We start from the raw sequence: 17,069 nt of genomic DNA on the forward strand, positions 1-17,069 counted from the left end.
CCAGCTCCACTAGTTACCTTATCCACCAGATTTGGCTCACGGTATCTTTTAGGCTCTTTATAAGAATTTTCAAATTCCTTCAGTGGGGTGGCTATTCCTAACATGCCTCTGGCTCTTGTGACAGTTCCCACACAAAGGATTTGAAAATGGTGTAAATAATGGCACCCAATAGACATAACCTGGTTCTCAGGCATGCGCTTAGAAGGGGCTGAGATTAGCCTGCGTGTAATCCCTGGATGTCTCTCTGTTTCCAGAAGCCAAAGCCTCCTTCCCCTGACACTACATCATAATGACCTCTATTCACGGCCATCTCTCCCACTACTAGGACATGGCCTTGAACAAGTAATTCCACCTTTCCAAATGGACTGGCTGTTCTGTGAAATGGGAATAATATCTATCTTCTAAGAATGCTGATGGAATTCTATTATCTCTATCAAGCTCTTCGACTGACTTGCTATCCGGAGTTTCAAAAAGCATTATGAGTTAAACTCAGATATGAAAATACGGAAGAAAAATGAGGCCTTTGTGCTACAAGGAATCACACAGAAGTATTTACATTAGAGAACAAGATTTAGTTAAGCCTTCCCTATTTATCATTTATAAAGGAAAACAATCAATATACATTAACTGAGCAAAGAGAACAAAAACTTACATTTTTCTTATACAGAATATCACAATGTTATTGACCGAGAAACCCTGAAATGCATATTACCTGCCTCTGAACTCAGTATTGTTGGGTTTGTCTCTATTGACACAGTCATTTTTATAGAAGACAGCACATGAGTGCTTGACAGCTTTTATCTTTCACATGCTTGGTGGCTCTGAGGAGCATTAAGCCTCCATCACATCAAACACAATTCAGAAAAATGTGGTTTGTCAAGTATTGCAGGCCATATCAGGATCGTCAAGAGAGGGTCCTCAGAAAATCTCAGGCTGAGATGGCTTTTGCATTTTTCCCTCCACATCAGCCCCCATCTAAAAGATAATAAAAAGCCACTCTAAAGGAATAAAAGGCAACAATTAGAAAACTTTTAAATTCTGAATTCGAAGAGGTCCAAAGGCGTGAATACAACTGAAGTCTGCTCAGCTATGTCATCCCCAGAGAAACTCCGCAGAACCACTCAGGATTCTGCCGAGTACACGTGAGATACGAGGAGAACCCCACCTCCCCCAGAGAGGCTTCCACCAGCAATCCGTCAAATTTTGAACCCAGTTAAGAATCAACTCTTTGTTAAGAAAAGCCTTTTAAAAGTCAAGGTAATACATGTTCATAGCTTTCAAAACAAAACAAAAAGTAGTCAAGGCTTATCATGAAAAGTAACAGTCCACTCCACCATTCTCCTTACACTCTTCACTCCAAGTCATCACACTCAACACAGGATTTATCTCATTTCCAAATCATGAATTCTTGGTTTCACATTTTCAACATTAAAACTTGGATTCTGCCTTCTCTTTGCAAATGATCTGTTATCCTCTCAGAGGCCAGTCACCTCGCTTATCCAGTTGGCTTCATTCCACAAATATTTATCGTGGTGTTTCCTGGGGACACAGCAGTGAATGAAACAGACAACATGTCTTCATGAAGTTTACATTGTAGTAGAGTAGGCCCTTAATAAACTGGACGTTAAAATTTGGTTTCCCATTACAGAATTTATTAATTTATTATAAATGTCTGCACAGGCTACATACCAGACCTATTCTGAGAGCTATGCAATATTAACTCATTTTAATTTTACTTCAAAGGAGGTAACTGGTGACTGGAAAAAGACACTAAAGTCCACCTAATTTAGTGAACAGGTGGGGACTGGATCCTAATAGAAGACTGAGGCAAGGAGGAGGCAAGAAGAATAAGTAAAGCGGTAACTCTCTTGAGGAATTCTGTTCTGAAAGGAAGACTAGAAATGCAATAAAGGGGATATGGGTCAAGAAAGTTTTGTTTTGAAGTCTGGGAGCTTCTATAGCACGTTGGTGTGCTCCTAAGAAAATAATCATGGATGCAGGAGAACAGAGCTGCTTGTTTACTGTGGGAGCAATTTCCTTCACGGAAACCACAGGGTCACCTTTCCTGTTGGCATTCCGAGGCCATCTATCTAAAACTGCAATGCCTGCCACTCACTACTCCCCATCCTTTCTCTTCGGCTTTATTTTACTCCTTAGTACTTAACATTTCCTATAGTTCAGGATATTTAACTCCTCTGGCTTACTGACAGCCTACGATACTAGAATGCAAGCTTCATGAGGACAGGATTGATGCCTGTTTTGTTCACTGCTATATCCCCAGTGCCTATGACAATGTCACCATAAATATTTGCAGAATGAAGTAAGTTGGACAAGCAGAGTGATTGGTCCCAGAGAGGACAGACAGTTCATCTGCAAAAGGAAGGCAGAATCCAGAAGTACAGGCCTCAGGAGGCTGAGCAATATGGTGTGGGTTCCTGACACTCTCTCCTGAGGGCTTCCATTAGATGGGTATAGATTTCTAGGTTAGAAGTCATTTTCCCTTAGAAGGTCAAGACACTGCTTCACTGTCTTCTGGTTTTCATAACTGCCACTGCCAAATCTCAGGCAATGTTGATTCTTAATCTTTGTACAAGAACTACTTTATCTCTATCCCTGATATTCTAAAATATCATAAAGGAGTTTTGCATCTTTATAGACCTCTAAAAATTTTTGAAATATATTAAGTATGTATGTCATATAAACAACTTTAAAAAAAAAAAAGTTAAGAACCCCAAACCTGCCACCTGGCTCAGGAGTTGGCAAACTACAGTGAAAAGGCCACGCCTGGCCTGCTGCCTGTTTTTGGCAATAAAGCTTTGTTGGCACACAAACCACACCCATTAGTTTACCTCAGGTCAACTACAAGGTTGGAGCCCAGCAGTTGCAACAAAGACCATATGACCCACAAAGGCATATTTATTATTTGACCTTTTATAGCAAAATGTGTTGGTTCCTCCCCTGGCTTAAGACAAAAAGCAAAACTTTTGATGTTCCTGGTACGACTCTTCCCAACCAGTCTTTTCTCCCTGTGAGGAAACCATTACCTAAATTTTGTGTTATTTCTTTTTACCTTTGTAGTTTGTATGTATTCCTAAACAAAAAGCCATTTAGTTTTTCTAACTTGAACTCTGTATTAATAAAATCATACTGTACAGTATGTCCTTGTGTGACCCAGTTCTTCACTCAGCTTCTAGATCAGAGGCATAATCATATTGATAGTGCAGTTCATTTTCATTGATCCGATCAATATTTCATTGTGTGACTACATCAGTCTATCAGTTGTTGATAGTCATGAGAACTACTTCCAGGATTTACATAAAACAAACAAAAAGCCACTGTGAACATTTTTGTACATAAATCCCACCATATGTGACCAAGGAGTATGTGTATATATACAAAATGTCACCTAGGAGTAGAATTGCTGAGCGATGGCATATGTAAATAGTTTTGTAGCACATACCATTCAAACAATAGTAAATAACATTCTCAAATACATTTTCAATATGACACCTGGCTTTGTCAACCACCAATTTCTTTGCAAACCTAGTGTTTCAATCACTTTAGGTTTTGTTTGTTTTTTAGAGACAAGGTCTCACTCTGTTGTCCAGGCTGGAGTGAAGTGGTATGATCATAATTTACTGCAAAGCCATGATCCTGGGCTCAAGGGATCTTCCTGCCTCAGCATCCCAAGTAGCTAGGACTACAGGCATGTGCTACCATGATAATTTTTAATTTTCTTTGTAGAGACAGGGGTCTCACTATATTGCGCAGGCAAGTCTTAAACTCCTGGCCTTAAGCGATCCTCCCACCTTGGCCTCCCAAAATGTTGGGATTACAGGTATAAGTCACTGTGCCCAGCCATAATCACTGTAGTTTTAATGTGCTTTTCTATGATTACTAATGTGGTTGAGTATCTTTCCATATAGTTCTTGGCCATCTGTATTTCTTCTGTGAAATGCTCATTCATGCCTTTTGCCAATTTTTCCCTTGACGGGCTTGTCTTCTTTCTAATTGTTGTAGTTCTGTACTTATTTCTGATATTAATTTTGTCAGTTTGTTATACCGCAAATCTCAGCTTGTGACTTTTCAGCCACCGAACAATATCTTTTAATGAATGAAAGTTGACAATTTTAGTATTTTCTTTTATACAGTGTGTATTATGGATCATCTTTAAATAGGCCGTTCTCTACTCCAAAAATCATTGAGGATGATTCTACTTTGTCTTCTAAATGTTTTAAAATTTTGCCTTTCACATTTAAGTTCTTGACCCATTTGGAATTTAGTTTTGTGTGTACAATAGAAACTGTCTTCCTTTTCTTTTCCATGTAGACAGCCAATGATTAAAAAGTCCATTGATTCCCCACAGATTCTACAATGCCACCATTTACAATATAAAGAACCCATATACATGTGATCTGTTTTGGGGCTCTCTATTCTGTTCCAACAGCCTATATGTGTACCCTCATCCACTACTAGCATCTTAATTACTACAGCTTTATAGAAAGCTTTGACAGCTGGTAAAGCAAGCTTTCACAACCCATTCTTTTTTGTCAAGTATGTTGTGGCTCTTTCTCTGGCTTTTCCATATTAGTTTTAGAATCAGCTTGTCAGGTACTATGTAAAACCCTATTGGGGTTTTGAATAGAATTGTGTACAATTTATACATCATTTTGAAATGAAATAACATCTTCAAGATATTTTCTTATTCATGAACACAGTAGTGCTTTCTGTCCCCTCTACTGAGGACCATAAAAGTTTTCCAGTTTATTATGTTAATATTTAAGTTATATTAATAGATTTCCTAGTATCATCAGTCATTTGTTTCCTATTTGAAGATTTTTACCCCTACGTTAATGAGTGACATTGGCTGCTAATTTTTCTTTCTTGTGCTGTCTTTGTGTTGAATGTCAAGGTTATACAAGTGTCACAGGAAAAGCTGGGTTTCATTCCCTCTTGTTCTAGACTCTTAAGGAGTTTGTCTAAGATTGAAATAATCTTTTCCTTGAGATGTTTGATAAAACACACTTGTAAAACCACCTGGGATGAGTGTTTATCTGGAAAAATATGTAAAGATATTGATTCAATTTCTGTAAGTTAAATAACCTATTCAATTTTTCTATTTCTTCTTGAGTCAGCTTTGCTAAATTACTTTTCTTCTATTTTGCCTTAGTTTTGAAATACTGGCATAAAGTTGCTAACGGTATTTTCTTACTATTTTAAAAATTTCTGCTGCATCTGTTCTTTGTGTTTGTAGATTTATTCCTTTATTTCATTTTAGTTTTGGGAGGAAGCAGAGATAACTCTGTGTGTTAAATCCATTACATTTATGAGAGCAAAATCACACAGAAGATTCATTCTTCCCTATCTATAAGACAGAGGCAATTACAGAACCCCCAAGGCTGTTGTAGTAAGAATTAAATGAATTAATATCTGCAAAGTGCTTAAGACAGTGTTTGGCACATAGTAAGGAATCAAAAATATCATGATTAAACGATAGAGAATTCAGTTCCACTGAGATGATGTCTTGTTCTTGTTGACTGAAGTTTAATAATCTAAAGCAATAGTAACTGGTTATGGATTAGACTCTTTCAAAGAGGTTATAATAGATATGGTTGACAATATACTCATTCTGAAATTCAGTCTGGGTGTCTGTGCCCTGAAATTATGAACTGCACATATGGTGTAAAATAAAATGTAAAACAAAGCAAGAGGTCTAGTATAGGCTATTCTTAACACATAGTGGGCAATACAAAAACTGAGTTCTTGATGAGCAATCAAGAACCAAAGAAAAAATAAAATAATGAAGAAAAAATAAAATATAATAAAAACCATAAGGAAAACTCTAGTAGTCTCAGACAGTTTTCATTATTAGGCAGCTTTTATTCATAGGTAAACACATAACTGATTTTATCCATAGGTCCTTCATTAGGGAACTCTCCGCTTACAAGATTTTTCTACCCTATCTAACACAGGGATACCTATTAGGCATTCTACTCCTAGTCAATTTCTGTACATAAGTTTTGTCTACAAACAAAAACAAAAACAGCAATAAACCCAGCAAACAGATATTGACTTATTCAGGGGAAAGTAAAGTGATACCTGTGATTTACTTTGAAATGCATAAAAAATAAGATGGATATCCTGTAATCCCAGGACTTTGGGAGGCCAAGGTGGGTGGATTACTTGAGGTCAGGAATTCGAGACCAGACTCGCCACCATGGCAAAAGCTCATCTCTACTAAAAATACACAAAGTAGCTGGGTGTGGTGGTGCATGCGTGTAATCTCAACTACTTGCATGACTGAGGCACAAGAATCACTTGAACCTGGGAGGCAGACGTTGCAGTGAGCCGAGATAGTGCCACTGCACTCCAGCCTGGGTGACAGAATAAGACTCTGTCTCAAAAAAAAAAAAAAAAAAAAAAAGATGGATCAATGGATGGTATGGAAGATGAACAGTTGAATAAATACATGACAAAGATCTATACAATGTCACTAGTAGAATTTAAAAGGAAGTAGATCAGCATTCACTGTAAAATTATTTCAACTTTCTATAATGGCTTCAGAATTTTCATAAAACAACATTGGGGAAAATGTAAATTCTTATACTTAGCAAGTGAAAAACTGAAATAAAAGGAATATAAAAATATTTAAATTATACACACACCAAAAGCTATATAGAAAGTTCATTATAATTTATTTATTTATTTATTTATTTATTTATTTTGAGATGGAGTTTCGCTCTTGTTACCCAGGCAATCTCGGCTCACCACAACCTCTGCCTCCTGGGTTCAGGCAATTCTCCTGCCTCAGCCTCCCGAGTAGCTGGGACTACAGGCATGTGTTACCATGCCCAGTTAATTTTTGTATTTTTAGTAGAGACGGGGTTTCACCATGTTGACCAGGATGGTCTCGATCTCTTGACCTCGTGATTCACCCGTCTCGGCCTCCCAAAGTGCTGGGATTACAGGCGTGAGCCACCGCACCCGGCCTTCATTATAATTTATAAGAAAAACATCAAGACACCTATAAAATAAATGTGAAAGGATATTAACAAAATACAAATAAAAAATAAACCCATGGAAAATATTCAGTTACCTCTAACCAAAGAGGTAATTTTAAAATTAAAGCAAACCTGAAACACCACTGCACATCTACTTTCTTAGCTGAATTAAAACATTTGAGTGCGCACGCGTGCATGCACGCACGCACACACACACACACACACTCTCTATTTCCTGGCAAAGCTGCAGTGAAAATGGCATACTCATCTACAGCTGGCAGCCTTCACTGTAAACAAGTACCGCCTGTTTGGGAAGCAATTTGGCAGTCCCTAAGTCATAGTGCTTATCACGTCCTTTGACCTGGCACCCCACTCCTTAGAAGGTAACTGTTAACAGTCAAAAGATGTTCATTGCAGTATTATCTACTAAAATGATTAAATAATAATAAACAACCTAAATCGTCATCAAAAGAAGATTGAGTAAATAATGACACATCTGTATCACAAAATATGTAGATATTAAAAATATGAGAACACTTGAAGCTCATGCAGAAAACTGCAAAATGTTCATAACACATAATCGAATGGAAAGCTATTTATAATTGACTGTAAGACTACAGGAATAAATGAAATGTGCACTGGCACTGTAAAAAACACGAATAATTAATGAAAATGACATGTTGCCAAATAAAGGGATTGTAGCTGACTCCTTTTTCTAAAATTTTCTTTCATCTTGTTGATGTATCTTTCAATTAAAATTAAATCATTAAAAAGCCAGTCTTAAGACTGTCTACTCACAGTGCTGAGTTTGCTGCAAATGATGAGTATCCGGCGTTCGTAGAGCATACTGGCGTACAGATGCAACATGTTGTTGACATCCACAGCCACAAAATATTCTGTCAGATTTCTCTAGGAGAAAGAAGAAGGCACGGGTTGTAGGTTATTTTGTTTGTTCTTATTACAACAGTATCTAATAAGAGCATAAGAAACAGAAAATAATCAAAAAGTATACTCTCTTCTTCCCCCTGTCCTTTTCTTTCTGTCTGGGAAGCCAAATCCCCATCATGTATAAAATCATGAACCATCATGTTGGAAGAGCCCTTAGAGAGGAAGGAGCCTGAGCAATTACATCTTTGTGTCGTGATTACAGTTTACAACTGTGAGGTCACATCCAGCACTGCATTTGTGCCTTAGGTCAGTTTGTAAAGGTGAGCAGAACAGGAATTCTACTTATCTTACAAATGAAGAAATCAAGACTCAGAGAGATTCTCCAAGATGGAACAATCTAATAAGCAATGAAGACAGGACTGCTGCTCAAATCTTTGGGCCCCAGACCCTAGAACCTTTCTGATGTGCTGTGCCATACGCCTAAGCAAAAGAAAGTACCCAGGGACGAAAATGCTCCTGGCACAGAGCCCGTTTCTGTGCAGGAGATGCCACCCACGAAGGCCAGGCAAGCGCCTCTCCTGTCATCACTGCTGGTATCCCCTCCTTCACAGTTTACATTCGCTAAAATGGCTCAGCTGGAATTAAGGTAATTTCGAACATTTACAATTTCCAGGTATTTCACTCAAAAGGGGGAAAAAATAGAAGACAAACAGCAGCAAGTTGTGACAAAGCAGTGTTTTAACTAGCCTTCCCACCCACCCCACGGCCGCCCCCTGTAGCCTGGGCTTCATTCTTTTAATTAATACTATAGATTGGTACTCTTCAGATTTCAGAAAAAAAATGGAGTGTGTTTCATTTATACAATGCTTTCTATACCCACCTGACTTAATAATATACATGAATATGCTAATTTCTTCAATGTTACAGGTTTTCAATGCCACACAATATAATCCTCTGAAAATGAAAGGGGTTAGGGAGGGAAGAACGCTATTGCCAGGGATTGCAGTTTATAATGATTAAAGATCTGTAACCCATAAATTGAAATAAACCAGGTGGATTTTGCATGCAAAATAGCATAAAGTGATTTTCAACAATATTATGGGCTGGGAGTAAAAATGGGTACTTATCTTATAATTTATTATTGTTTGACTGAAGTACCAGGTTAACTGTCAACCTTTATAAATACAGAGCAAGTGAATTAATAGCTCTATATACTAACTAGCTATCAAGTGCCAGTCACTGTGCCAGACACTGTGGATGTGTAATTGTGCGGTCTTCACAAAAGTCCAGTAGGTGTTATTCTTTCCAGTATAAAGAAGTCTGGGAGAGGTCAGTAACTGGTGAAATCAGATCTGACTCCACAGCCTATAAGCTTTCCCTTATACCACACTGTCCCTCTTACGCACGTCCACTGTGTGCAAGGTTTACATTTATTACTACACATTTCACTTAATCTTCAAACTACTCCTTGAAACAAGTATTATTATCCCTCTATAAAGATGAGAAAACAGTGGTACAGAGAAATTGTATAGTTTGGCAAAGGTCACGCGGTAAGTGGGTGTGACATGATTCAGTCCTAAGAGGGTCTAAATCCGTGCTCTTTTCATATAACACTAAATTGTAGGTAAAAATCATATTTGGAAAAAGAAACAGAACAAGATCAAGTATGCCTAAAGAAAGGGAAATGCTTCTGTTAAAAATGACTGTTACCCCATTCACGGAGTGATCCATATGTGGCAGGCAACAGGTGCTTTTCCTGTGTTCATTCCAGTTTTCCCAACAACCCTGAGACAGGCAGTATCACCTCCACTTTATAGATGAGAACAAAACTGAGGCTTGGGAAGTCTCAGTAGACTTCTAAAGGTCACCAAGCTAGAAAGGGCAGAGCCATGTTTCGAAATCAGATCTCCTCAATCCAAAACGCATACCCTAACCACCACACCAACTTGCCTCCTAACAAACTCAGGGAAAAACAAAACAGCAAACACAAAAGGCAGATGGAAGGGATTGACCAGCGTATCTTGGTTCCTCTACTGGACGGAGGAATGCAGAGCTAATGATGTAAGGGTGGGGTTTGCTCTGAAGACGGTGACATGGCACAGCTCTCCTCACAAACAAAAATATGAGGCCCTTCACTGAGCATTTCAGTAAAAAGCTTAACTGCTGATGAATTACATGAATTTTTCTTTTAGGAGAGGATGGAAGTAAAAAGAAAATAGAAATGAGGAGCTTAAAGAAGGCCAGAAAGCCCATTAGCACTTCTGACAGATCCAAAGATAACTCTGAAGCCACCAAAACGTGGCCTCAAGAGTCTGCCAAGAAGCTTCACGCTGGGGAGAAATATGTTACACAGCTTGCCGTCCAAATAGGGAGACACAGCGTCAGAGACAAATCCTGCGCCTTATTTTGGTGGGAGAAAAAAAAAAAATCACACGGATACTTTTGTGGATGGGGAAGGGAACATTTCTGCAATAAAAACACCATTTGATTGAGGCATGTCCCCCATCTCCAATCAGATTCTTAGTGACTCAGGTGCTGGTTCCAAAAACTCTACACAGGTATGTTAAAAATACGTAACATTTAGCCAAATTCTCTCTAAACTGTCATGTACTTTTTTTGGTATTTCTCATCCCATCTGTGCTGATTACCAAGATATTTGTGTCTAAACAGAAGCTGTCTTTCTTATCTGCTTCCTCCCCTGCCTCTTTCCTTCTGGGATGCCACCCGCCTGAGCGGGTGGGAGTGGGTGGGAGTGCCAACAGCCCTGGGAACCTCGCTCAGCCATGGGAGCACCTGTGGGGCAGAGTGGGGCCCCGGGAGCAGCTGCAGGGAGCACTCACAGTTCCACCAAGCCTCAGCTCAGAAGCAGGCCCCACGGAGTCAGGAACCTCCCTCCCCCAGCCACACCAATCCTCACTCTCTCAGGCCTGCCATGCCTTTTCATACCCACAGGCCTTTACTTCTGCTGTGTCCTCTGCCTTGAATGTCCTGCTCTTCCTTGAGGGCACCTGCTTACTTTTCAAGACCCAGCTCTGATGTCATCTCTTCCCAGGAGACTTCCCCAACTCATCATTTGTCAAGCTCCCCCGTATGCTTCCATGGTCCCTACCTTACAGTAACTCAGTTTTAAGTATGTTTTTGCCACGAGACTGAGGTCCTGTTGGGTGAAGCTACTTCTCCCATCATCCAGCAGTTTGATAAGAGCAAGCTCGGTGCATGGAGGGAGCAATGGCTGAGTCCCTTGCTCAGGCGAGAGCAGTGCAGTGAGGAACACACCAGCCCGGAAGAGGAACCAGGTGGGACATTAGGAAGAATGTAGCATGTGACTCCAGAAAACCTGGCTCTGAGTCAAAGGAAGCAACTGATCACTCAGTAATGGTGAAGAACCCACAGAAAAAGAACTGACACTGGAAACTGCACAGAGGCAGGTAAGTAGCTGCGGATGGTGGAGGGAGGGAGGGGATGACTTTTCATGGTATCTGTGGCTGCATTTATTAAAAATGTGAATAAATTAGTGGTTTATCAGGTAACTAGGGTGAGGGCTGTACACAGAAGCAGGTAATCATTTTACAGCCAGGTCAACCATAGTTCTCCAATGGATAGATCAGAGGATAGGAAAAGGGAGGGCGTCCACACTAGGCTGTCTTTAGTCAAGACTATAGCCAGAACATATTATAAGCCTCTGCTGATAAAAGATAAGCCACTCTCCCAGTACTTTGTTTCTGTGGACTAAGTCCTCAACCTCCCATTTCTGTCGCCTATAATCAGGCAATGAACACACACTTACTTATTTAATTCCTACTATGTGCCTAGCACCCTCCTAGGAGCTAGGCTTGCAAAGATAAACTAACTGTGACCTCCATTTTCCTGCTTCGTCTGGGGTGGGAGGAACATCAGACTTAGAAATCTAGTATGCAATGTACTGTGGTTGAGGCTACACTCCAGGCACGGCTGACGAGCCTCAACCCCCTGGGTGGATATGCAGGGAAAGGCTAGAGAAGGTGTGATGGAGAAGACAATTGGTCTGGGCCTCCAAATGGGTTCACTCAGTGGACAAGGAAAGAAGCATATTCCAGGCAGAGGCAAAGACAAGGTGGGGAGAGGAGCCACAGGCAGGGAGGAGAGTGAGGGGCAGGGCAGGGCAGGGCAGGGCGGGGCGGGGTGGGAGAGCAGTGGGCAGTGGAGTTAGGTTTCTGTCCTGTGGGAGCCTACGCCTTGCCCCACAGGGAATAGGGCAGTGCTGAAGAATCCTGACATGATCCTATTTGTGTTTCAGCAAGAGCTTCCCAGAGGCTCTGTGGAGGACCGGTAAGAGGGCAAACAGGAGGCAGGACAGTCAACTAAGAGTCTGCTGCCATATTCTGGGAAAGAAATGATTAAAATATACATTAAAAAACCAATTCAGACAAAAGCTTTGGGTATGGATGTGACAGATACCTCTAAAGTAGAACCATAGGATTTGATGAATTAGACTTAGGGAAGGAGGAAAAAAATCTCAGATGACGCCTGGACTTCCAGATTACTATGCGCCATACTTGTCCACTTGCCCAAATAGTTTTTTAAAGGGAGAGTCCATTCATTTAGTAAAGGATAAATCCTCCTTCTAAAGTCCAATAATTCCTGTCAAACATGGTGTCCCTGGCCACCTAGTCCTAGGCCTAGTGTCCTGGGCTGTATTGCTACCATGCCTGAGCCTAAGTGACCACACTCTCTTCATTCTCTGCCAATTACTTCTCTGTGTGACTCACCTACTTGGAAAGGAAACCCTTGCTTCGAGGGCTAATTCCCAGTTTCTGTGCTTAAAAGGTCTCAGTTTTCTTAGTGGCAGTATGTTTTCAGGCTTGAGGATATTCCTTTCCCACTCATGGAGCTTAAGCGTTATTTCAGTTACACATATATTTATATCCTCAGGAGCAATGCCTCTCCACCTAGCACCTCTTCTGGCCATACTCTCTAGGGCTGGGTAGCACAGCTGCAAAGCTAACCACCACCAAGGTTGGAAAGGGCTCAAATATGAGCAAGGTCTCTGGACAGAGCAGCCTGCAAGTTGCATTTCAGAAGAGGCCTGCAATGCACAAGCTCCTTAGACTCTTTAGACTTCCACTTCTCATCTCTGCAAAGAAACATTGATAAGCGTCAGGTCTAGCGCAAACCCCCTGTGGTTCTAAATCCAGACAAAGAGAAAGGGAATGGCACCTGGCAAAACCCTCGTTCTCCCAGGAGAAGCCTCATAATGGCTACTCTCTTTTAGCTGTCCCTGCTGGCTCCTGCCCCAATCCAGGTGGCTGGGGACTTGAGGCTCACTGTGATCCCTGCCTGAGGTTAGGAAACAGGTGGGGGTGGTGGCAATGGGGGGAGTTGGAGTGGGGTGGGCATGGAAGGGGATACAGTGGGGCTTAGAGAGAAAGCGTCTTAGGTTCAATACCTTAGGGAAATGAGATAATCCTCAAACCAAAGAACTGACTCTAAGCTGGGTACTCCTTGGAGCCTTCGAAACAGATGCCAGTCCGCCCCACTGTCTGTCATTTTATTAGTCTTTGTGACTTTCCACTTCATACATGGTACACATGATAAAGACCTACTGTCTTGTGTCTGGAGGCAGCTTCCAAGGAAAGAAGCTTGGTTTTGTCAGTGGGTCTTGTTTACTGAAATAACTTCTTTTTAAATTATTTTACCATAATATAAATTTTTAAAACCCTAAACTTTTTTGTATTTTTTAAGGATTTAGGTAACCTTAGTTGTGAGCGATTCTTCAAAGGGAATTATAAATTTGGATTCTAAAACAATCTGCCTAAGAAAGAATCCCACGAATTCACATAATCAAATCAGAGAAGTGTATTATAGGAGGGAAAGCAGAGTTTACCCAGAGGTCAACTTCCATCCCTCCATGAGAATGGAAAATCCATTAGAATAAACAATTACCTGACAACGCTTAAGAGCAACAATGGAATTCTCTATAATCGCAGTTCTTGATAATAGGTCTTCTACTACCACTTTAACTTTGTTTATGTTTGAAAGTCACGATGAGTTCATAAATCTTTTCTGTATCATGGCGCATCTTTTGACAAACTGGAGTCTGGGCAATGTTATATGTAACTGTCCATTCTAACTGCTTTCCTCGCATCATTAACCACTTAGTATGACACCAACTAGATAATTAAGACAGGTTGTTTAATATTCCAAATGAAAGTCTATATGATTATCCATTAATCAAAAGTAAACTTCAAAACCTGGACACTAAAAAAAAATCCCTTATACAGCTAGTTTACAATGTAATTATTACTACATAGCTGTTCACGATCTCTTGACTTTTTTTAAATGCAGGTCAACTGTTTAAAATTTATAAAAATTTATGCTCATTTAATTATTGCCTGCATAAAATTCACTCCTACATGTGTTATCTTGATAGACACAGAAAACCCTGATGAGCAATTATAGAGTGATAGTTTTTCAGTGAAAAGAAAGAAACTGTAGAAATAATGAGAATTAACTTCAATGGGGATCTGAAAGGGGAAAGAATTAATTTTTCACATTTGCTTTTCATTAATGTCTTGCAGACAAATTGGCCCAAAAGCCAACTGAAAGGAATTGTTGTTTTTTTTTTTCTTCTCCTGGGGGTGGCTACTTGTTAATTCATTCATTCAGTCATTCAGTCAGTCATTGATTCAGTCAGTAAATATATACTGGGTATCTATTTTGTTCTGAGTATAGTGCTACACTGAAAAAAATACTGATCCTTGTCCTTAGAGAAGGAGAGAGAACATTTAGCCAAACATTCATACAATTAATTATATAACTTACACGTATGATGACCAGTTTCTTAGATGGGTAGAGGGAGCCATGGAACCAGGGCCCAGACACAGCAGCATCTCAATGCTTGGATCCTACCAACCGAGGTGGGAATCCTGGTTTTAGCACTTTCTGGTTCAGCAAGTTACCTCACTTCTCTGGGCTTCATTTCCTCTCCAGAATAGGGAAATAGGGATAACAAGCATATTTTAAGGCTGTCTGAAGATTTCATATCCACAGTGGATGCTCAGTAAATACCAGCTCCTTCTTTTTTTTACACTAACACAGGCATCCCCAAACTTTTTACAGAGGGGGCCAGTTCACTGTCCCTCAGACCGTTGGAGGGCCGCCACATACTGTGCTCCTCTCACTGACCACCAATGAAAGAGGTGCTCCTTCCTGAAGTGCGGCGGGGGGCCGGATAAATGGCCTCAGGGGGCTGCATGCAGCCCGCAGGCCGGGCCGTAGTTTGGGGACACCTGCACTAACACTTCCCTGAAGCTGTCTAAGAGAATGGGATTATCTGGATAGAATGGGATAGACCATTATGAAGTTCCATATCCCAAAGCCTATTTATCCTTTTTGTTGCTTATGTTCCTTAGAGAAGATAATAAAAAAATATTTACAAACCATCTGCTATATTACTGGCAGTGGAGCCCTGGGCTCAATTTGCTCCATCAACTCCAAGCTTCAGACATTCTGATGTCAAAAGGGCCTGCTAAGACATTTTTGAGGCTCCATGAAATATATGCCCCATGAAAGGAAAAGCATTAATCTCCATAACTATGAATATGAGCAAAAACCTAGAAAAGATATGCTCCAGAAGTAATGTTCTTCAGTGCTAAGCCACAACTCAGATCTCAAGGGAAGTTAAGACTAGAATTCTGGGAGAGGCAAGAAAAGGAGAAGAAACACACCATTGAAAGCAGCATCTCCGGGCTGGGTGCAGTAACTCATGCCTATAATCCCAGCACTTTGGGAGGCCGAGGTGGGAGGAACACAAGGTGATCCTCCTGGGCTGGCCAACATGGTGAAACCCCGTCTCTACTTAAAAAAAAAAAAAAAAAAAAAAAATTAGTTGGGCCTGGTGGTGCACACCTATAGTCCCAGCTGCTCAGGAGGCTGAAGCAGAACAATTGCTTGAACCCAGTAGATGGAGGCTGCAGTAAGACAAGATCCTGCCACTGCACTCCAGACTGGGCGACAGAGCAAGACTCCATCTCAAAACAAAACAAAAAAAGGCAGCAACTCCATCACACCAGATATTGTCCTTGGAACTCTACATTTAATACTTCATTTGTTTCTCACATTTTCCTTTTAAAGATAAGGACCTAGAGGCTCCAGGAGTGTAAGTAAATTGCTCCAAGGTCCCAGGATAATGAAGCCCAGAGTCTGGCTGTCTCTAAAGTTCATACTCTTCTGCTACACCAGATCATAAAGGATTAACAACCCCAAAGTTACTGCTTGTTTCAATCTGCAATGCAGCAATTTAGTAATTTGAAATTAATCCTTGAAAAATTATCAAGAGATTAATATGCAAATTTCAACATGGCTAAAGCTCAATAGTGATTCTACGCCAAAAATCACACAAATTGGTCCTACAAAAGTTCAGATTCTCTTTAGAGGAAAGGCTTTCCTGCTTCATTTTGTAATTTGCTATATTTTTTAAAAAACTGTTTCTTTTCCTTTTTGTCCTCATGAATAGAACACATCAAGTCCAGAGAGGCAGTGGGGTACAATAGGAACAAAACCTTACAAACCTGTGTCGCTACACCGTGCTTAGGAGCAGACCTTTCACCTCAGCTCTGTGAGCTCTGGGCTTCCTGTCTAAAATGGGGCTCACATCTACCCTTCTCAGAGTAGCTCTAAGGATTAAATGGAATCATGTACGTTAGGAGTCTGGCAGATTGGTATTATCATTCTGCTTAGAAACAAACAAGGCTAGCCTTTTACTGGTTTGCAAAGGAGGATTTAGGGACAATGGGTCATATGCATGAAATTGGTTCATTAGTGGCAAAACCAGCAGAAGAAATGTAAATTTTAAAAATAGTTGGGGCAGGAGAGGTAGCATGTAGTGCAGACAGGCTTTGGAGGTAAGGCTATGAGAAGAAGACTTGAAAAAAAAAAACAAAAACCTTCCTAATCTCAATTGTGGTTTAGAAAAATTACAAATGATCAGAATTTTTAGGTACCTTAAAATCAAGTTCCTAAGTAATTTTTCATTCTCAGAAGAAAAAAATGGTTTTTAATGTACCTAACCTAGGCAATCATTTTTATTATAACATTATTTATAATAGAAAATATAAATGTTTATTAGTAGAGAAAGCATAGCTAAAACAGTTAAATACAGTGGATTAAACATATATTTATCTTTTCTCTCTCCTGATACCA

At 40.2% G+C, this 17,069-nt stretch overlaps 1 protein-coding gene across 7 annotated transcripts in view; it reads right to left on the reverse strand.

The window, feature by feature from the left end:
• Nucleotides 1-17,069, reverse strand: part of DENND1A (DENN domain containing 1A) — a 546,222-nt gene that overhangs the window by 255,013 nt on the left and 274,140 nt on the right. For all 7 annotated transcript variants that reach the window (XM_074395320.1, XM_039474808.2, XM_039474809.2 and 4 more), the window contains one exon: nucleotides 7,800-7,910. In XM_074395320.1, the coding sequence (XP_074251421.1) occupies nucleotides 7,800-7,910 (111 nt within the window). The remainder of the gene's footprint in view (nucleotides 1-7,799; nucleotides 7,911-17,069) is intronic.

Source organism: Saimiri boliviensis, chromosome 2 (assembly GCF_048565385.1).
Source record: "Saimiri boliviensis isolate mSaiBol1 chromosome 2, mSaiBol1.pri, whole genome shotgun sequence".
Lineage (NCBI taxonomy): Eukaryota > Metazoa > Chordata > Mammalia > Primates > Cebidae > Saimiri > Saimiri boliviensis.